This window comes from Ostrinia nubilalis, chromosome 12, assembly GCF_963855985.1.
Source record: "Ostrinia nubilalis chromosome 12, ilOstNubi1.1, whole genome shotgun sequence".
Classification (NCBI taxonomy): Eukaryota; Metazoa; Arthropoda; class Insecta; order Lepidoptera; family Crambidae; genus Ostrinia; species Ostrinia nubilalis.
Window position 1 is genome coordinate 12,749,336 of NC_087099.1, and position 22,555 is coordinate 12,771,890.

At 38.8% G+C, this 22,555-nt stretch overlaps 1 protein-coding gene across 48 annotated transcripts in view; it reads left to right on the top strand.

Annotated features, from left to right (window-relative positions):
• The window catches only part of LOC135076983 (modifier of mdg4-like), a 351,682-nt gene that overhangs the window by 34,934 nt on the left and 294,193 nt on the right, over nucleotides 1-22,555 (top strand). Inside the window, exon 5 of one of the 48 annotated variants that reach the window (XM_063971537.1) lies at nucleotides 15,609-16,463. The exons of 40 other annotated variants lie outside the window; for them this stretch is intronic. In XM_063971537.1, the coding sequence (XP_063827607.1) occupies nucleotides 15,609-15,895 (287 nt within the window). In that variant the 3' untranslated portion in view covers nucleotides 15,896-16,463. Of the gene's footprint in view, nucleotides 1-841; nucleotides 1,348-3,823; nucleotides 5,232-6,066; nucleotides 6,330-6,528; nucleotides 6,903-7,574; nucleotides 7,919-8,358; nucleotides 10,565-10,926; nucleotides 11,301-15,608; nucleotides 16,464-22,555 lie in introns of those variants that run through there. 7 more of the 48 variants (XM_063971528.1, XM_063971535.1, XM_063971530.1 and 4 more) reach the window with 7 other exon arrangements.

The following is a 22,555-nucleotide window of genomic DNA, read 5'->3' on the forward strand; positions in this document are numbered from 1 at the left end:
TGAACAAAATGCAATATATTTTCTTCAAGAATGAGTAACCTGTTTTTAATAAGATTATTCTTGTCATTCATTTATTGTGCCATAAAGATTTACACTAGTCAAAGATAGTAAGTAGGAGATTATATTTTATTCTTAATAGGACTTGTTGAATGTTGACAACGTCCTAAATCAATCAAAACCAAGATCTCATATTAGCGTTATTTAGGTGCCAAATGTTGAATTTTGTTATTGTGCATTGTGTATTTTAGATGTCTTATTACCTAGAGATACGTTTTGTAGATAATAATCAACTTAATAAAACGTAATTTATTGATTCAACTTAAGAAAGTTAGTAAATAATTGTGAATTTTAAAATATTTTCAGTCTTCCTTTGGTTTTGACGACAGTTGTGATATGTAGGACGTGTAGAGTTTGTCGATTTTTTTTTATTTACGATATATCGTTATTTACTCATAAGGATTATTTGATACTGAAAACAATGCCAAATACTTTATTTATGAAGTGCCAACTGAATTGCTCATTTTGTCTCGTAGAGAAAGTAAATACCTTACTATTATATTTTCTTCTTGTAAATTTTAAAGTTAAAATCATGAGTTGTGTATTGTAATGTGCTAAATAAATAGAGAAAACATGATCGTCTTTTATTGCCTCTAATGTTTAATTAAAACAATCGTCACAGTGCTTTGTTTTATTTTTCCTTTGTATTGACTACATAATGCCATTTAACCGTCATTTATTTACTAAGTGAGTATGATTCGGTAAGATTCTGCTTAATTTATTATGTAGGTTAGAGTAACTTGTATTCTCAGAATCTTTTATTAACACGTTTTGTTTTATTTAGCGCGCTTCATCCGCGCCGGCAAGGGGCGTCTGCTACTGCACCGAGGCTACACGTTTCGCCTGAAGAACAACCTGGCGCACGGGCGCAAGCAGTGGTACTGCTCGTCGCGGCTCACCTCGCGCTGCCTGGCCGACGTCAACACCGAGGGGCCCGAGGGCCACGAGCGCATCGTGCGCTCCCGCTACGCGCACAACCACGCGCCGCCCAACGTGCGCCGCTTCGCCGACGGCCGCTACGTCGTGCGCACGCCGCACCAGAGCGGACACCGCGCGCCCGCGCCGCTGGACCCGCACCACCAGCTGCTCCAGCTGCAGCACGCGCTCGCGCTGTACGCCGCCACCGCGCACGCCACCGCCACCGCCAACGCCTCCGCCGCCGTCTCCGCCAACCCCGGCATCGCGGCGCAGGCCTCGCCCAACTCGCTGCCGCCGCCCGCGCAGCCCGCGGTCAAGCCGCTGCTCGTCGACACTCCCTGCAAGGAGGAGGACTAAACGACGCCCGCCGGTCGCTCCACCGACCGCGACCGCGACTCGGCGACCGCGTCGACCGATTTCGAGCATTTTCACGATTTATAACGAAAACACATTTTTACGATGCATTATATCTAGCATTTCTTGCGTGCCTATTGGCATGCGAGCTGTAGCATAAATTATATTATTACGTAGGCTAACTCTAATATCGTAAGTTTAAGGGGATAAGGTGTCGTTTAGGATTCAGCGATGGCTATGTTGGGAATGTATGTTAACCGTAAGTTGGATGTATTGGTGTCTGGATGTAACGGCGACCAGTGAAGGGAACAGCGTGTACCAGTTATAATACCAGTGGAGTGTCGTAACGTGCATAGGTTAGGAGCCTCATCGAGGCGAGAAGTTATCCTTATATAGGTGTGGGTTATTTATGGAATCGAATAAGATGTTATGTGTGTTAGAACTTCGAATGTATAACGGTGTCATCTCGTATCGATGTCAGGTATAGATAGATGGTTATTATCCGGAATAAGGTCGATCAAAGCGTTTGGTTTAAAGTTGGCTCAGTCGATCCATGCAGCATCTTCGCTGCCGCGCTAACAGGCCGAGGGGGGTACTAAGCAGCTGGTCAGGATGACAAGCAGGGCAGGAGAGACCTAGCAGTCCGTAGAGAAGTCAGAGTCGACACAGGAGTGAGGAAAGGTCGGCGGCCCGCGCCGCCGGCGACGCGTCGGTGACTGAATACGATAACTCTGTTAGGAGCAATAGATAGGTCCCCAGACTGGTACTTAGAAATACTTAATTTATTTTGAGAATTGTAACTTTACATCAAATATTGCTACTTAGATGATTAGATATCCGCCTCCTTAATCTATAAGAATGTAACTAGCGCTTGTCGGAGGGACGAGCGCCGGTATCAAAGTACTTGCCTTGGTGTGTGCCCAGTAGCGCGCGCGCAAGCTGTAGTCGATGTTGTGCTCTTAAGGATTGATTTAAGTACTTAAGCTCAATCAACTACCTCTTCACTTTTTTATACGGGTTTTACAGATTAGTTTAATTATACAAGTTTATATACATGATGAATACTCAGAAGCTTTACTCGGGTAAGGTGTCTTAGGCTAAGCTAGAATAAGCTAGGCTAGGCTAGGCTAGGCGGCGCGCCGGGCGGCACGCGAGCCGCGCAGGGTCCGGCGCGCCTTTCACTACTCTAGTTATTATCGGAACTCAACTACCTCTTTACTTAGTTTTAACTTGTATTCGATCGTTCGGCGTTGACGACTCATACGATTAGGCACTTTTTGAGACTGTTGTCTAAATATATTTTATCGATTGTTTTTAAAAGGAATGAATTTTGGAATTTTGTTGCTCTACGATTTTATCCAGTAAGATTGTGGTTCCATTTTAAATCTACCACTCTGATTTAAGTACAAATTATACTAATTTAATTGTTATTAACCTACTTATTAGATGTCTTACTTAATAAAATTACTTTGGTCTTGTGATTTGATGGCATAATATTGAATGAAATTATCGTATAGATGTTTTTATTAGATCTGCCGAAGTGTGTTTTGAAAAATTAGGAAATAATAATTTCAGATGAAGCGTATCTCGGGAGTCGAACTGAAACATAGATGGAACCGCTTCGTCTGAAATAATTTATTATGATATTATTGTAATATTATTACCTAATTAAATTGTCTACTTGTACCTTTAATGTTAATCTATGTCTGTGTCCATGCACCAACACTCTGTTGTTGTACCTGATCAATACTACGTCATACAATTTATTGCCAAATAGAACATTTGTAGGGCTTCAATCCGTGGCGATAGCGTTTTGTATGTAATTTCATAATAATTATTATAATTGATAATATGTGTAAGTTTGATTGTATGTATTATATTTAGAGCAATGACAATATAAGTCAATTATTTAAGATACGATTGATTTATGACATTATAGGAGTTTCACAATCACACTGTGTACATAATGTATGTCGGTTTAGCAAGTTTACAATGCATTTTAGCCTCGCTTGACTATCAATATCGTGTATTTTCGACTTGGTATAATCGAATATTTTGGTCTGATGGTAATTGTGATTTCGCTACATTTGCTCACGTGGTTAACTTATTCTTACGAATCTCGTAGGTAGAGCGCGGTCCGGCCGCCTAGCATAGAGCTACCGCCACGGGTCGCCGCAGGACTTGTCTGCCCACAGTCAATCAAATTAATTATCTACCTCATTCGCTGTTAACTACTCTAAATTCTTAATCATAGCTTAATTATATTCTTATACCATTATATTTAATCGTAAGTTTTGGTTCATCTACGGGGTACGTTTTGTGAAATCATATTAAATTGTACTTATAAATAACCGCTAGTTTTATTTATCTCTTGAAAATATCCCTAAATAAAGTTTTCTTCTTGTCGTGGTTTCATTTCGTTCGGTATTCGGTGGTCGGTCCTGGGTTTTTCTTGTTCTCACTAACAGTTAACTGACTCAATGATTTGCTGCAGGTATAAAGTTTCTGAAGTCGCGGCGCGGGAAGATAATAATGATGGTGAACACGTTTCCGTTCTGCGAGGAGTCGAAGTTGCGGGACAAGGTGATTTGGAGGTGTACGTCGAAGAAGACGAACTGCAAGGCGCGGATTCATATGCTGGGCTCGAGCGTGGTGGCGGTGAAAGGGATGCACAATCACCCGCCGCGCGCACTGTGCTTGCCTACGCGCAGAAGTAGCGCGCGCAAGCAGTTAGACGCGTGCGCAGCGCCGCCGCCGCCCATGCCTATGTCCGCTAACGTCATGGATGCACTCGCGCTACAGTCCTCGGAACTCAAGTGACGTTCACATGACACTTTCAAAACTGATTTATTTTATAGATGAATTTCGAGATAACGCCGATGGTTTCTCTTGTAAATATTATTTTGTATTTCTAAAAATTTACACGTTTTGACGAGCAATATTGTTAGTCTACCTTAGTGTTGTATGAAATATAAACTACAGCAATGATTTCAGCAAGTTAAATTACGATTTTGTAGACCCCCGGCCGTTTAGCGGACGTTGGGTCGTTAATATCATATTTTATACTGTATATGTCTGTATCACTATGTTGTTGTTTCAGGACTTTCCCTTAAAGTTTTTGCACTTATGTTGACACAATAACTTCTCGAAACTAAAACGTTTATTGCAAAGTTAGTTAATTACTGAGTATTATGATAATGTTAATTGATGGTTTATGTATAGGGCCCGCCGAGGTATTGTTCATTATTATAAGTATGTACGTGATATAAGTGACAACAAGACAATAGTTTGTATAAGTAATATCAGCGCTATTAGCGAAGTTCGTGGTTGATCCAAATGTAGAGTAAGGCGTGAACGGATTCAAGATTTCATTCCATTTGTACTGCCTTTGGCATTTGGCTTGTACTGGTGCTTAAAACTGAGGTTGATTATTAAAATAGTTTATTAAATGATATTTTTACATGGTTGATACTTTTTGAAAGTGTAACTTTATAAATTTGCTCAGTTTTGTATCTATATCAATAAAATTGAAGTTCGATTTTATACAAAAAATATTAAAGATGAACATTGCAATCTATGTAAAGTTGTGATAAGGTTTTAATTTAGACTTAAATCTATTTGGATAGTTTTAACATACTTTTATATTGTACTTATGAATTATGATATTAATGTTAAATGTGAAGTGTATTTAATTCGGATAAGTGAGAAAGTGCCTTTTCTAATTATATGGGACCACTGTCAATCATAAATGATATTCTAAACATTCCTTATTTAAAATTATAGTTTGGTCTTTTCATAACGTAATAATTCCAATTTTGATAACTTTATATCGATATACACGACGTTAAATTTGTTTAGGAGTATTACTTCTTAAGATTTTTGATTAAATTATGTTTAATTTAGCAGCGGATTTTCTTTTTCAAGCCTTGGGCCCTAATGAAGTGAAGCCCTATCAAAAACCTCTTTTGTGGTTCTATTTCAGAAATAACTTTTTTCAGAGAGTAGGTAAGTGGTTAGATTGATTTAACTCCGTGTTTATGGCGAATAAAACAGAAATATACCGATTTCGTTTATGCTTGTTTTTCTGACATATCCTTTAAAAAATAAAGTAGATTTACTGGAGACTGCTTTAGTTTTACGAACAAGAGTGTAAGCATTCCAATCAGAATTGAGTTGACATGACTCTATCTGGGTGAATTGGTTTGTTTAGGTCCCCAAGGGACAGCGCAGTTCAGGTTCGGGCGGCGGCCCAGCCAGGACGAGCCCATCATCTGCTGCGGCAAGTTCTCCTTCGTGAAGGACCGCGTCTTCTCCAACGGCCGCACGCGCTGGCGCTGCGCACACGCATCCCGCACCTGCCTTGCTAACATCTACACCATCGACTCCGATGTTGTTCTCTTCTACGATAAACACTCCCATGATTAACAGTCTTGATTCTTAGGGCCCTCGCCCACGGCGACAGCATCACTACTAACGCGCGTTAGTCGCATTTGCAACGCACTACAGAAGTGATGCCAACGCGCTACTAACGCGCTACAGCAGCGCGACTGCATCGCGACAAAAAGTCGCCGTTGGCGAGGGCCCTCATATCTAAGGCCAGTTATTAGTCATCATTATGAATTGGAAAAAATAAAAGATATTTACATTTATCCTCATAAAAGCTGTCTCATTATAAAAACATACACGTACCTATATCCTAAAACAATAGATCTTTAGTGACGGTAAACTTTCGCGCAGTTCTAGGTCAGCTAAAAGCGGCATACGTGCCCACGGGCAGAGGTAGGAAGCTCCTGATTCTGGATGGGTACTCGTTTATGGAGACGACGCCGACGCACTGGATTTGCTCCCGCAAGAAGACCATGCGATGTCTCGCCTGCGCTCGGACTAACAAGCGCGGCGAAGTTGTAGGCGTAGGAAACTCCCATAACCATCCCAAGCCGCGCTTCTACCAGAAAACAACGCAGAAGATGATTCATTTAAAATAAATAGTTTTTGTTTAATTTTTTTAGTTAATTTTGCATGAAAATGAAAATCATTGTTTGGTTAGTTTTTTAAAAAAATTAATAAAAAATTCTTCCATAATAAATAGTTTGATTAAACGAGTGTTATGATTGTATGAAAATGGTTTTTATTTAATTGTATAAAATTTTGATTTAGTTTTCAGAGATGAGTATTAATGGTTTTATTGTTTTCTTTCAGCCTTTTTCCTGCCTTCAAGAGCTGGGAAGTCTGTTCTGATATTTCAATTCAACAAGTTTTGGGTGAACAATCAGTACAGAGACAAGTTGAACTGGGCGTGCCGGGATAAGGACACCAAAGGGTGTCTGTGTCGCGTGCAGACCACGATGGAGGGCCACTTCATCCGCGTCAAGGGAGGCCACAACCACGAGCCTAACTTCACCCCTCAAAACTTCGACGCACCGACTCTCCCGGAAAAAACAACCAACCAAACAAACGACTTTCTCGTCCCTATGAAAACCTCCAAACATTCCAATGTCGATTTTTACGAAAAAGATATAAAGGCAAAAATCGGAAAAGTAAAATCTCGTATATTATAATAAACTAAAAAAATATTTTGATCGTACGTACAGGGGCTTCAACGGCTGTGATAAAACTACATTCGCTACAAAAAGACAGAGTAAAATTATACTTATACTATTAACATTCCTTTTCTTCAAGTTAGTGATTGGTTTTCTTACAAGTCGAGTGATGTTTCTTATTTGTACCAGTGATTATTATTATTTAAGTTCGCAATTAAAAGTATACTCTTCGTAATCATGAACCTCGTATTAGTATTTTTAAGAAGATGAGGAATTGATCATGATCTCCTTTAAGATTATTGTTTTGATGAATCTCAAAAATATAGGCTTTAAGATATTGTGTGTCATATTTCACTATCATATAGAGTTGATTTACTAATGATTTGTAATAGATCTTATAGTTTTAAGATTCGATATTATTTGCACCAAACCACATCTTCTTTTAGTAAATTAAGCATAACGTATAATTAGTTCATCGCTGAACTAATTATACGGTATAATTATACGTGTCAGCGATGAACTAATTTTATTGTCCCCTAATATTAATTAGGTAAGATTTTATGAATAAAGAATAAAAGTATTTTTATACACTTTTCTTTTATAATTTTTACGTGTAGTTATATCGAGACCTTTCTCTTTGGTGTAGTTTGTTTGTCAATAAAGTTATTCATGTGTAGCATTGGTAGCAAAGAGTGTGTGTTACAGTTTATTGGGGTCGCTCGCGCTACGGGAATCCTGTTCTGGTGATCGACGGGTTCAGGTTCCGGCGAAGGAAACCCACCGTCCAGGGCCGCACCACTTGGATCTGCATCAAGTCCGACCTCGGCTGCAGGTGCTACGCCGTCACCATGGGCGACCGAGTCATCGCCATGGGGTATTCCCACATCAACCATATGCTCAAGCATACCAAACAAAATAAACACAAACCCCCGAAAATCCGCAAAATACGCAAAAAGCACCTGAAAATGTTAGCTCCTTTTCTTAACGGCACCACCGATACATACGAGCAACTATTTCAAAGTGTATTTTCTTAGTTGCAGTGCAGTATGTTGTTGTATTCTGAGCTTGGTCTTAGGAATGACCCTAAATTCTGTGAGTAAATGTTTTCGAACTTCTTTTCGAATATCGGCCATGAGTGATGTTATTTTTTTATCATTTTAAAATTTTGAGTCATCAAGATATTGTAATTTGTAGCGCGGCTACCTAGTCTAAATTTGAAAGCGTTATTTTTTTGAATGAAACTATTTTTAACGGCTGTTAATAAGCAATGTGAATAAGGACTAGTCCTAAAAGATTAAGTAGACATTTTTCAATAAATTGTAGTTATGTTCATTATACCTTTATTTCTTATAATTATCCTGGTTTTACTTATTCTAAAAACTTATTGGCTTTCTTACCCATCACCGACAGGTAATGCTTACTTTATCAGTTTTGATTAGACTTAGCGCGTTAAGGTATTAGGTTTGATATTACAACGTTTTGGATTCAGTTACAGGTGCACCGAACCCACCTGAGACGCCACCAACTCTTGGGCTTCCATTCCCGTTCCCGTGTTTCCCGGGGCAGTTCCGTTACTGCCTGAGCAAGCGTGGCAAGCCAGCGATCGAGGTGGGTGCGCACCGGTTCTGCTTCAACGGGCGCGCGGCCAGCGGCAAGGTTTGGTGGCGCTGCTCCCGGAACCCTCGTTGCCGCGCCGCAGTGCACACCTTCGGCCTCCGCGTCGTACAAATGAACAGCGCCCACACCTGCGGAGTGCGCGCCACCCCTCTCAGACCCATGTTCTAACCACAACAGGCCAGCCTAGCAGCTGCGACTCGTAAGAGCTTTTCAGTAGAAATTTGAGATTTTGAGAATCGATCTGGTCATTGAAGGCATAATGTAGAAATTAGGATGAGATTAGGAATGCATTTCTTCTAAATTTTAAGGCGAGTGACGGAAACGGACTTGCAAATCGTAATTTAATTGGCGCGATGTGTCAATTTTTGACGTCAGCCGTTGGCCACCGGCGAGTAAAATGTTGTTGGGTATTGGCACAGACTTTTGATCTCACCGCGATGGTATGGCGTGTTAAGCTGGATTCAAGTTTATTCTTTTCATTGGAATGTTAATCTTGCTCTTGTGCCTTTATGCCGGTGGACCACAAATTTTCTAACAACTGATACGCTTTTACCTTTTTGAACTATACTCATGATGCGATTTTGCAAACTTTAGTTTGCGCATTTTATCTTATACATTTAACGATATTCTCCAAAGAGATTATTATGAAAATAATTCTAACTTACGTAGAATTTGCGCTGTGTAAAGTATACGATTATTTTATAGGCTTTAGTATATCGGCCGCTTGCGCATTTACGACTTGAGACTGTTTGATATTATTATATTACCTAAGACGTTTATTCGAGTCCTGCTTTTGGTATAATCATTCTTATGACAGGACGGTCCATGCAAGAGATGGCTCTACCAGTGTCTAGTTAGAGATATCGTGCCGTCTCTATTTTAGGAGGCTGTATAGCAAGGTATAATCTACAATCGTTGTTATAACTAAAGCCCGGTCCGTGAGCACGTAGAATTTTGTCCAATGACCCCTAGCTACCCATCCTTATCGCTCACGCATAATTATATTGCTGTCGAGACTGTGCGACTGGCACCCGCAGTGAGTGTGAGATTTTTCTTTCTTTCTTTCAACGCAACATATATACGCTATCTGAGTGAAATTCTTTATGTGCTGAAAAAGTCGTTACCTACATGATGTACCTACTTAATTAAACGTACCTATTTGTGTACCTACAATGGTTCTCTACTTACACATGGGAAATTTAAAACCAGCACAGCCTTCTGAAATAGCAGTCGCGTGCCGATGCAGTACCAGTACAAACCATAGCTATAGCTTTTATTTTGATCGCGCAGCTCGTCTCAAACCGATCTTCCGCGCGCAGCGGCCCTAGTTGTAGTTGACTGTACAAAGTGATAGTTCTCTTATGATAATCCAAGTATTTTTATACATTATTTTTACATTATTTTTTTACGATTTTATTCGTGGATTTGTACATAAAGATAATGGTTGTTGATGGAAGTGAACACTTCCAGATGGTTGGTTTCGGTTGCAGCTAAAGGAATGATACGGTTATGTTTGCCGAGGGATGTTTACGGAGTCATGTCATGTATACGATTAGAATGTAACAACTTGTTAAAGTAGGAACGTGCATTTATATTGATTATATTGATCTAATGATAATACTCATTGTATATGTTGTAGTTATAAGATTTTTTTCTATTTAGTGAGACCTTATATTTTTATGTGTTAAGATTAAGATTATAAAAATTGTCTCAGTTATATTTTATGTACTTAATGATTATTTTGTAATAGATTTTATTACGGCTTCGGCTGTATTTCCTCAAAGAAGATGAACAATAAAGTTAACCGATACGAATATTTTTACCACGTGATTTACCATGTATACGATCATAATGAATCTATGTTAACCTTTGGAGTATTATTTTAAAGTATTATTTTTTATTGTGATAAGATTTTATTATTATTATTTTAGTCCAGAAAGTATTATGGAATAGAGGTAGCTGTAAGCGGCAGTTGACGATCGGAGGATGTTTATGCTGTGTAGTGATACTGGTAGATGGAGACGTGATCTCCTGTGTATAGGTACAAAGAAACGATTATATTGCGCTGATGTATCAAATCGTGTTTTATTTAAGTATCCTTCAAATCCTTAATCCATCAGATTCATTGACGACATCGAAAGCATGAAATAAATGGTTCACAGAAGTGACTAATTTTGCTGTCAATTATGAATTCAGAGCCATCTAGAAAACATAGATTTCTAGGATCATAACCATCTGGATTTACAAAAATGCTAAACAACTAGAGATAATGGCATCGTGCATCATCAAAGAAATAGGAGGAATAATGGACCAGAGGTAATTGCATGACTAGATTGCATTCTATTATAATCGGTTATTAATAAATAAGTCCTCTATATTGTTTTGTGGTAGTCTAGTTGTAAGAATTCGTGGCATAGGACTAACGGTATGAATTTTTCAGGATGGTTCTACATAAGGTCAGCGCGAGGGGGCCTCCACCTGGTCGCCGACGGCCACATATTCTACGAGGACGGCGGTTCACATCCTCGAAGAGTCACCTGGAGGTGTGCCAGGTCTTACCAAAAAGCCGAGCGGTGCCAAGTTGCCTTATGCCTTCGGGATGGACGGCTAGTCTACTTCCGAGGGTCTCACAACCATCCGACGACGTACAACCCTGCGAAGCATGACTCCAGGAAGTTCCAAGTGGATCCCATGGGCAAGTACAAGATAGTAGCGAGCCCAGCGCCCAGGAGGGTTCCCTTAGTGGCGGCGCCAGCGCCCCTGGTGCCGCCCGCCCCTCACGCCGCCCTGCTCCTCTAGGCCTGGCGCGACCTCCTCGTCCGCGGCCTCCTCGACGGGAGGCACTGACCGCGGCTTGGAGCGTCGCCATACACACTGGTTCGAATACCTGTTCACATAATATGAACTTTATTTATTACGTAGTTTACAAAGAAACAAAACTTGCTTTATTTTCAACAGCGTGGGAGAATCGGATCGTTACCGCGCATTAATATTTACGTTTCACTATTAAGCGAAGTAATGTAGGCACACATAGTTTCTTAAAGGAATTATATCTTGTATGAATGGCTTTGAGTGGTAATTTACATAAGCGGAACTAAAGCCAAGTTTTGTATCTTCCCAAAAACATGTACTTCCTACGAAGTGACCAAATTATACCAACGGTTATCGTTTGATGTATTTATTAGACTAGTTATACCAAAGATTTTGAGATTATTAGTTTCTAAATAACCAGTATACATACACGTTGAACAAGATTGCCGCAAGTTACTAGGTCCAAAGGTAATAATTTATTAGTCACAGATTTTAAATGTGGCCATTCTATGTTGGATTACCTTCTAGTCATTTGGGTGTAGTAAATCGCGGCATCGTTATTGTGGCTTTAAAATTCAAATTTGCGAATTGAAATGGGTGTTTTACGGGTGGTTTCTGAGAAACTAGGAGCCTGTTTGTTGGGATGTGTTGGTTATAATGTGTATGAAGTTAGAGTTACAATAATCGGGTGGATGTAGAAGACGCTTTACGGTCGCCTTGCACCAATGCCTTAGTGGCTAATGTTTAAGTATTTATACGATGACTATGAATTAAAGTATAATCATTGTATGATCTGGATGTGCAATATTCTCTTACCAAAAATGTTTAGAAATTATGTATACAAAATGTATAGCTTTAAATTATAGTGTAGCCGTCTTGTTGATGCTTTTTTATAAAATTCTATTTATTGACCGCGGCGTAGTTTGCGGACAGACTGATAGACGATGTTACGAAATACTCCAATATTTACGATCTGTATTTAGCCGTAGAAGTAGTCGTAGGTATAATGATGTACCAGCTTATGAATAAAATGATACAAGCGATAGTTTTTATAATAGAAACATATATTACGGTAATAAAACTTATTTAGAGGCCGATATTTGTATAGTAGAGGATTGGAAGCATGTAGGACACTGTAACTGGTTTGCGTAGGGTCGTACGGGACATGAATATTCACCATTCTGGCGCTTCCTCGCGTCACGTCTTGAAAAGAGCTTTCCTCGATTCAATACTATTTATTCATTATTCAGTTTAGATTGTTTTTACACGTATTTACCTTTTGTCTCGTGATTACCATACCAAATATTTAGTCTTCGAAATACATACATAGCGTTAAGTAGGTATTTATGAAATAATTTATTGTTTTTATTTTATTAAAATTAATCATTATTTATTGTTTTTGTATGTGCAATATTTATTTTTAATCAATACTCATAAAATATATATAATTGATTACAACAGTTTTCATTTATCATCCTGGATCCTCAAATCTATTGGTAACTAAATTTTCTCCGCCTCCTTGACTTACATACTACGGGTCATTGCTAAAATCTTTTAAAGTGAAACATTTATTAGTCTGCATCTTATACGATGAAAAATGACGATCAGGCAGAAGGTAAAAACAAGCGTCACCCGTAATCCTCTTCTACAGAGGAGCTGGCTATTGTACCTTTTTTTATGCAGATCAAGACAGGTATTTGACCGCAATCACACCTGATGTAAGCTGCAGTCTAGGATGGTACAACCTGCCCTGAAACCTGACCCGTTGTAGTGGTAGTTTTGGTTATGATGTACTGTTTTGTGAATGTTGTGCAGCGTCGAGCGAGGGCGCGATGCTGAAGCTAGGCGGTCACCTGTACCGCCTTGATGGCTGCTACCGCGCCAAGCGCCGCTGGGTCTGCGCACGCGGCTGCGGCGCCCGCATCCACACCGCTGGCAAACTGGTCGTCTTCTCCGAGCTCCGACACCGCTGCAAGAACAACCACACCATTTGAGAGTGGACCCGGTTGGCGAGGACCTTGAAGTGGTGCCTTTATGGCATATAAAGTTTTTTTTTTTGTTTCGGTAGACTTTGCTAGACTGTTGCTCTATCAGGTAGATTATTTCTGGACTGTAGGATAGACTCGGTTTTCGAGCTAACCGGGCAAGAGACCAGGAATTTCATTATTAAGAGATGTACTTATTTTCATATCCATTTACGAAGCCTGCTGAGTATTTATTACTCGGTCTAGCTAGATGTATGTTTATTTTCAGTTTGGCAATAACAAAACTCTTGTCTTTCTAGGTTTCAGATCTGAACATATTTTTTGTGACTTTTTACAAAGTATAAGATGGTAGCTGAGGGACTCAAAGATATTGTTTTATAGCCATAGTACTTAAAATGCCCACCGTTTTATAACTTTTAGTTCCTAATGTTGCTTTTTATAAACGTTCACGTTACTGTTATCAAAATAAAATATTTTTCTATAATCGCGTGTATTCTTTTGAGTTCGCCAACCGTGGACTCTGCTCAAGAACTAACATGGTGTTCGTGTTCCAGTGCAAGTGATATACAGCCAGACGGGTTACCCGAAGCTGATGTTGGACGGGTACTTCTACCGGCCGCACAACGCGTATAGGAACCAGCCTAAGGTGCTGTGGTACTGTGCAGCTCGGAACAAGTTCCAGTGTAACGCGACTTTGCGTACTTATAACCGGGAGGTGGTGGCGGTGGCGGGTGCGCACAACCATGATCGTCGCTGACAGACGCGAGCGCGTGCGCCCGATCCACAGCGCATGCGCGAATTGTCCATGCTACATTTGCGCGAAATATTCCGGCTCTACGGCGAGCGGCTGGGACTCCGCAATGCCAATGTCGCGGAAAGTAGCGCGCTGTCTTAGTATGTTTGCGTACATGTTAGGCATCGAAAGCTGGACAGATGTTCAACATACGTTAACGTCACTGCCATATTATACTCGTGGGCGTTAATGAAAAGGAGTCTAATTTTTTATGTTTCATAATTTGTTACATATTAGGCCTTAGGCAGTTAGATTTTTTCAAGTTATTTGCAATATTATTTGTGATACTTAAAATGACTTAAAGTCGAATGTAGATAAAATTGAAGGATAGGACAAAATTGTAGTTAATGTAAATACAATACGTCACAAAATAACCCTATGTAGGTTAAGTATGTAAAATAAAAAGACATGGATAGAGGAACGTTAGACTTTTGATATTTGAAGATAGGGTGAATTTTCAGCTGTGCGACATGAAACGTAATTTTAGCAATAATAATGACTGTATATTTGTTGACTTAAGTCTATAATAGCTATAATTTATTTTAATAATGTTTTGTCTCATCAATTAGATGCAAAAGTTTATTAAAATTATATCTATCAAAGACTTAAATTGTTCGCCCAACTTGGAATCCACTGCATAGTGATTTGTGCGTCTTCGCTAACCAACATTCTGACGTTCACGCTAGCCGAGTATTATGTAAATTGAATATGTACCTCGTATAATTATTTAGTGAGAGTTAAACTCATGTTCGTTGCGATTATTAAACTGCCACTGTAGACTGTAAAACGAATAATGCTAAACTTTTTAAGAACATCAGTTCCTATCGTCTTGTTGTTGTGAAGTCATGTGTCATCATATCTAGTGGTAGTGCTCTTAGGAATTTACGACTTTAGTAAAATTATAAAATTAATTTAGTAATATTTTTATTAAATTGCTCTCATTTTATATTGAAATCAATCGTTGTAAATATATCAGAGATTGTATAAAATATATTTATTACTTATCTAGTTTTTGATTTTTAGAATTTTTATAGTAAGTAAGATAGTAGTGTTGACAGTATTTAGTGTAATTTGATAAAATTCCTCTATAAAACCGTCGCTACGGCGTATATACGGAAGTTGCTCCGGTCGCGTGTGGATCACTGCCATTGCTGTAACTGGGTTTCTCGAGCTATGGCATGTAGAGCTAGAGATCGTAAATAGCTTAAATTATAAATCGATCTACGATTATTATTCGACACAATTTGCGATTATTAGTCATTTCATGAACCCAGTAGGTCCGTAGTCCACCTTCGACCTGCGGCAAACACGTCAGTTTTAATCGATCAATTTTTTTAAGCGTTAGACGTCAATGCCATTTGATTATTCAAATAGAGCAGCAGCTCGATACAGCTATTGTAGGTAGATGGTTTTTAGTTTTTTCGCGTAGATAATAATATTGTTGGGCGTGACTGTGAGGGCTTTACCTCAGCGTTACAGTTACGTCGGTAACGCGAGCTATCCCTCACCCTCACGCTGATGGTTTTGACGCAGCGCCGGCTGTGTACGTGCCTTCGAGGACTGGCAAGTCCCTGCTGCTGCACGACGGGTACACGTTCTACCTGAAGAACTTGCAGGCGCACGGCCGCAAGCAGTGGTACTGCTCCTCGCGCGACATGGCCGGCTGCCGCGCCGACGTCATCACGGCGCCCGCCAGCTCCGGATCAGGCGATGTTCTGTTCTTGGTGCGCGGGAGACACATCCATGGCCCTCCCGACTATTACTTCACCGCTGACGGCAAATACGTCAGGAGAAAGGACGTCTACCACAAGTACATGTAGCGATCATGCTTACTAATTGACGCGATCTTATTTTTCTTTGGTATTTTTTTGGTGCCATTTATTGGTGATCTTTTACATAATATTAACAATAATTTTTATTTTTTGTATTTTTATTGTTTTCTTTTGAAATTTTTTAATCGAATGTAATCAATTGTGTATTTTTTTGTACTTATATTTACGTTTTTGTAATCACGATAATTTTTTTCTGTAGTTTTACGCAGTTCCTGAATCTAAAATATTACAAACATAGTTTGTCCGACTTTATAGTGCCTGATATTCGTGTTAGTTCTAGATTCATGTTCAGGTTCTAATATCTGATGTAAATCATAATAATAATGTTGAAATTAACTATGTACCTACTACTAATGTTAATCTCAAGGGAGATGTTTTGTTTTGAATTTAATGTGACAGTCTTATGAAAAAATACTGCCCATAATTTTAGTCGATAGTAATGATTTCTTATGTTCATTATGTTTTATGGCGAAAAAGTTCTTGTTAAGTTTATTTGTACGCGACGAAATACTCTGTAATGGACAGCCTGAAGTTTTATTAAAGGGTACAAACATTGCCAACGTGTTTCCCTGAAATTCACGTGGATCTGCGGCGTAGTAAACCTCGCCTCCATTCATGGAAGCGTCCCGTTAGACTTTGGACTTTATCTATGTTAGAATTAGGCTGTTATTGGTTTGAAGAGCGTTTCTCTGCAGAGACGGCCGCGTGGGCGAGTAGTACTACGTCAAACATACTGCGGAACGGGAATATAGTAACTTGTGTTGATGTATTTAAGGGTAATATAATATATCTACGCGACATATAGGCTCAGGTAAACAGGTTTATTTATTTATATTAACCGGCAGACAGTGGTGACTGAGTTTGTTGCGGCGCTTCTTCTCAGCACTTGCCAAATGTTGGTCTCGAAGCGCTGGTAGGGTAAAAAGATTATGAGACATGTAGAGGCTCCTTAAGAGCAAAATGACGATTTGTAAGAACTATTTATTAGTCTAAACAAATAAAGAAATTTTGACTTTGACTTTGACTTTGAACACGGAAGTGATATTTCCTTGTTAGCAACGAGTGCTTTGTTTGTTATATTGTTCCCAAATTAGGTTTCGGGAATAAAAATGGTTTGTTTACTTGCTCTTTATTTGCGAATCACTCAAAGTACTTATTATATGATTAGATGTAATTAATGCGCATTATTGGCATAAACTGTAATTAATTAATTTGAATACTTTTTAATTTTGAATTTGCAAATTATCGCAGTGTTTTATAAGATTTTCTTTTTCTATTTTTTTTTGTTTTTCTTTCATGTACTTTTTCTACAGAGATATTTTAATTAAATTTTTAATTTATCAAAACATTGGTTTATTACATATAACAATAATTTATTACAAAGATAAAGCTAAAAATATCCCAATCATCGATAACGTGTCACACGAAGCCCTACGACACGATAACGAATTCAAATGTTCAAAGAGAATACGACTAAAAATATTCCCCATTCTGTCATTATAATAACATTCAGTCCCGATACAGCGTTGCAATATCCGATGTATTCCGAAAGATATGAATTGCGCAGTTGTGACGGATCAATACAACCTACAAAGTTATGAAAGAAGAAAGTTCGGCAGGGCACGGGATCGTTTGGGCGTGCCCTGCCATCTCCGGCAGCCTAGTTGCGCCCTGTATGCCCTAATTTTGGCGTTGCGACGCAGCGCCCCTGTGGGCGCCGCGCGCCTGTGTGCGTGCCGTCACACGGCTGTACATCACGTAGGCGGAATGAGCCAGCGCGGGAACTTTAAAAAATCAATGAGAGCGCGTATATTGTTGCCACGTGACGCGTGTAGTGCTATAACTTTATGAATATGATACTTAGCCGGGTGACTAGGGGAGACTGGTTAGCAACGCGTGCTGGCTGGGGTATCTACCTTTTGTTGAGATGCGGGGTTAATTCATTCTGTTGCGAAATACGTTGGGGTAATTTATACGCTAGGTATTATTCAGTTAAGTAATTATAACGGAAACCGTAATAACCGTTTAAAATGTTAAATTATTTGATGAACATGATATGGTTGACTACTAATTTATGAGGTGTGGACAAGTGTAGGTAGTTATTTATATCTGATAATAAAATATTAATAAAAGGAGAAAATAAAAATTAAAACAGCAAAACAAAAAAAGAAATTAAGTAAAAAAATAGTTTAAGAAAAAAGATATTGTATAAGTATTCAAATAATTATTTTAATGTTATTTCATATTTTTGTGACCAATTTTTATATTCCGTACAAAAAGCCTTTATTTAATAGTATTACTAAACTAATCTGTTAATTCATACTCTCCAACGCTCAAAACCGTAATAAAATTGGGGTCAGTCAAACGAATTAGATTACGCCGGCTCACCGCGGCAAAGTAGCTTGCAGCGCACTTAGCCGCTAGGTCACAGCGCTGCAGCGGTCGCGCCGCGAAGCACGCTCGTGCTCCGCCCTCGCACGCCGGCACGCCGCGCGCTTGACATGCGCGCCTTGCACGCCGCGCCGCCCTGGTGATGGGACTCCCAATCGATAATGCCCCAGAATCCCCAGCCCCTCTCTCCTCTCCCGATGCCCTAGCTCACCATAACCGACAAAATATAACATCCCATTCCAGCAATAAAGTCCTTTTTACATTACAGCCTCTTCAAATACATTTTCAGAGCGCTTAATGGCTGCCATAAAGGAACTTTTAACACAGCAATCGCTTTGTATTTCATTGTTTTCGAGAGAAATGTTATTGGATTTTTTTACGCAATTGTAATGTTTCAGAGTTATTTTGTTCTTTTCAATAAAACCGTTAGCAATGGAGTGTGTCTCGAGTTTAAATACTGTACATAGTCCTAATTTGTTCATCATCTCATCACTGCACAAACATTGAATACACTACGATCATCATTTGTGAGAGCTACGTAAATGGATGGTGTTGGTGGTTATTATAGTTTCCTGGGCTGCCCGAGCTTGGAAGCGGCAGATGTGTTTCCTGGTGTGGCGGCGAGTCACCATAACCCTGGTCCACGCGCCATCTTGCAACGTCACCGTCTACGCCATGCATCGGTGCAACTGTCTTCTGCGAATGGCGTCTTATCAATAGATAATCTGATATTTAAAACGTTTGCAATACTCAACCATGCAATACAATATCGCATCTAAATGTAGTCAAATAACGACAGAATAAACTTATTAATTCAGTCGTGGTGAAGCCGTCCTTAGAATTTAGTTCAAACCTGTTCAAGTATTAGCGGTATCAATTATAATGATAATGCATTTAGAATTTTAGATAATAAGAACAAGCTTTAGGATTGTAAAGCATCATTCAGGTATGACTCGTTCAACCGAAACTTTCCCACGAGACGCTTTTGGTGAATTTGTGCTTAGAATTTGTAAGCACTATTTATTTTCTTATAGATTTCTGTGCTATGCTTTTTCTCTTCTTTTTATGTAGATTTGTATGTGTTTTCGTTGACTTTTTATTTTACTACTATATTTAAATGCTTTTTTCAGTTCTTCTACGACACATTGTAGCTCTACATTTGATGACTCTACACTTCTATTACACTTCCAGTATTTTTGAATTTTACCTCGATATCTAATTTTGCAAGAATTTGCCCTACCGGCCAGCATCGTAAAAACTCAAACATTTTTTAAGAAAAAAATCTAACAGTGAGTACATGATGCTGATGGGAAACACGGTGGGGTAATCTTAAGTTATTAAAAAGGCAATGCCAGCAATCTAAAGCCATTTACCAATTTTAGGTATGGTACTGCATTGAAAACCATGGTGTGACGTTAAGAGCCATCTTAAATCTTAAATTACAGTCCCTATTCACTTTACGCTAGTAAAGGGCACTCTCTACATTTGCCTAGCGACATTTAATTGCTGAGCGTGCAAATAATCAATTTATTATGAAATAACAAAAGTGAGCTTTGCGAGTACTTTTTTCTGTTCTGAGTTTATTTTTTTATGATTTTTTTTCTGCACTTATACTATTTTAGAAATATTTATTTATGTCAGGTCGCTCTTTATTTCTAGAAGCTTTTAGGTAAAAGTACTACTAAACTGTCCGAACTATCTGATTGCCATTTGTATGTGCTTAAAGCTTGTGCAGTTTAAAAATAATATTTGTAACTAAAAAATGTAGCAACCGTCCCTTCTAGAAAGCACACTGTTCAAAAGCAAGATCACGGGAATAAATAAAAGTTGGTAACAAATGATTTTTTATTGCTGTTCATGCAAGCTTGCCTTATACAACTTGATGGTATGTGATTTGTGCATTATTAAGATTTCTACCTGCTTGTTCAGGGAATCAAAAAAAGAATGTCTAGACGCCCTGCCTCTAAAGCGCTTCTATTAAAAGATTTTTTGTTCTTGTATTTCTAAAGGTCTAGTGCCAAGGGCCCAAGGGCCAGGTAGTCGCATCGGCTTTGTTCGCTGGAGTACTTTACTATCTGGAATTAAGATATCTTTTCACTCAGAACTATCCGAGACCCATAGGATGAGCCCTTCTATAGAATGTAAGTTTCTATAGATAAAGTACATTAAATATTTCTAACGGTTGTTGAGTTTCGTAGCGCATGGAACTTTAACGATGTTTTACTTTTTTCTTAGGCATACTTTTGTCGTTTTATACATTTGTATCTTTTACAGCTTCGTTTTGTTAGAATTGAAAAGTGCGACATTTTACTGTGAACATCTACCGACGATTGTAAATTTAACGTATTCAAATCATGTCACATTAATTCAAAATACAGCAATAAAATCGGCTTCCTTGTCTACGATTCTATAATCGTCACCTAACACAGTAACACTTGCTACAGATAAATAATGATCATACATTTTTAGATGCCTACGCGCAAATGAGAAATGTAATTCCTGCTTAAGGAAGTTAGTCGTTCCCAGTATAACTTGTCAAAAATAACTCGAGGTAAAAACTTTGTACGGCCGCACGATACAATCTAAGTAGCCCTACGAGGGCCTCCGAATCCGAACCACCTGCTACTACCCAGGTATTCTGTGTACCGTTACCGGTGAACAAACTACTGCCTATAATCACTACTTGTCTAGTTTACTAGCGTTGGAACTTAAAGTGATTACGTTTTTTGTGCAACTCTACCCAACTACTTTCGGCTCGACAGCTTCGAAGTTTGGTTACATTGAATAGGTGCCTCGTATTCTCTAGTTGTTCGACAACAACAGGAAAATGAGAAAGGTTATTGTATTATGGAATAATATGTCAGTTTAGCGAATAATGTAGCTTGGTACCAAGTTTATTATTAGTGGTGTGCTAATAGAGAATAGTGTTTTTAAATAAGCTGCAACTTGGCTGGTTGATTACATCATAACTTATTTATTTTTTACTATAATAAACAAAAAATAAAACGATAAAAGTACTATTTAGATAATGTTAGCGTCTTTAGGTCACCCGATACAAAGATATTGTATCAACCAGATTTAATTAACTTTACTCTATCACTATTTACGTCAGTGCTCACAAATAATATGTATTATCTACAACAATATTGGGCGTAAAGTATTTACATTTCATGATGTCATTATGTAAATACTTTACGCCTTTAAGCTGAAATTCAATCGATGAAGTGCGAGGGTTTTTGATGAAGACCGACTTAATATTAGCACCTGTTGAACAATACAACATTCGTAATGAATTAAAGGCACTACCTTTAATATGTCGTTCGAGCCCAGTTGTATAATATGCTAAGTAGGTAGCGTGTACTTCGGCACGTGTAGGTGTTTTTAGGTCAAAGGGAGCATCTGCGTACTGTTATTCAAGTATTTCATGTAAGCGTAAACAATTTAGCGTTGACTAGGCTCACAAAATATTTGTTTTTAGCTAGGAATTAAGGTAAACAGACTTCACTACAGTGGTTGATGATTGATACTGAGTAGGAGCTCTACAGATGTGTACTCTTATAAATTGTAGGTACCCTAACATTAACATCACACAAATACTTAGGTGCAGAAGAATATAACCGTTTGGGACAAATATTTAGTTACAGCTATTGTTTTTAATAAGACTTGATGCCTAGGTATTCAAATGTTAATCAGGCAGGAGTCGTTAATTTCTATCTTTATTAGATACGTGCGGGATTCGAACCCACACCTATTCAATGGTTTTATATGACAGCTAAATGATCATCAGGTGTTTGTGGTGAGTATAATAGGAACTGCGCGCGTTGACCGAGAAACTTAATGGCTGTGAAGGTTAAATCACAGTAATTACGGGCCTTACCCCTGGTTAAGCTTACGGCTAACCATAAGAGATTGACTTTGTTAACTTAAGTTTCAGGTCGATAACATTTTGAACGAGGAACTGAAATGTTCTTTTTTGGTGGATTAATATGCAGAACTCTAGATCTGAAGATGCAGAAACAACATCTGTAAAATCTAGTAATAACGTATGCATCGAAAAGTTTCTACGATTAACTACACTTAGCAAGGAGAAAACTGATCGCACGCACCTAATTTACTCTCAATCTGTATGCCTCAGGATTGGTCATTCATAACGTCTGCATGCAGCGGCTGCGGCATGGAGAAACAAGAAACAAAAGATGCAAAGCAGTGGAGATGTGTGTATCGTTCCGTGAGAATGGTCGCGAGCTATTACAGCTC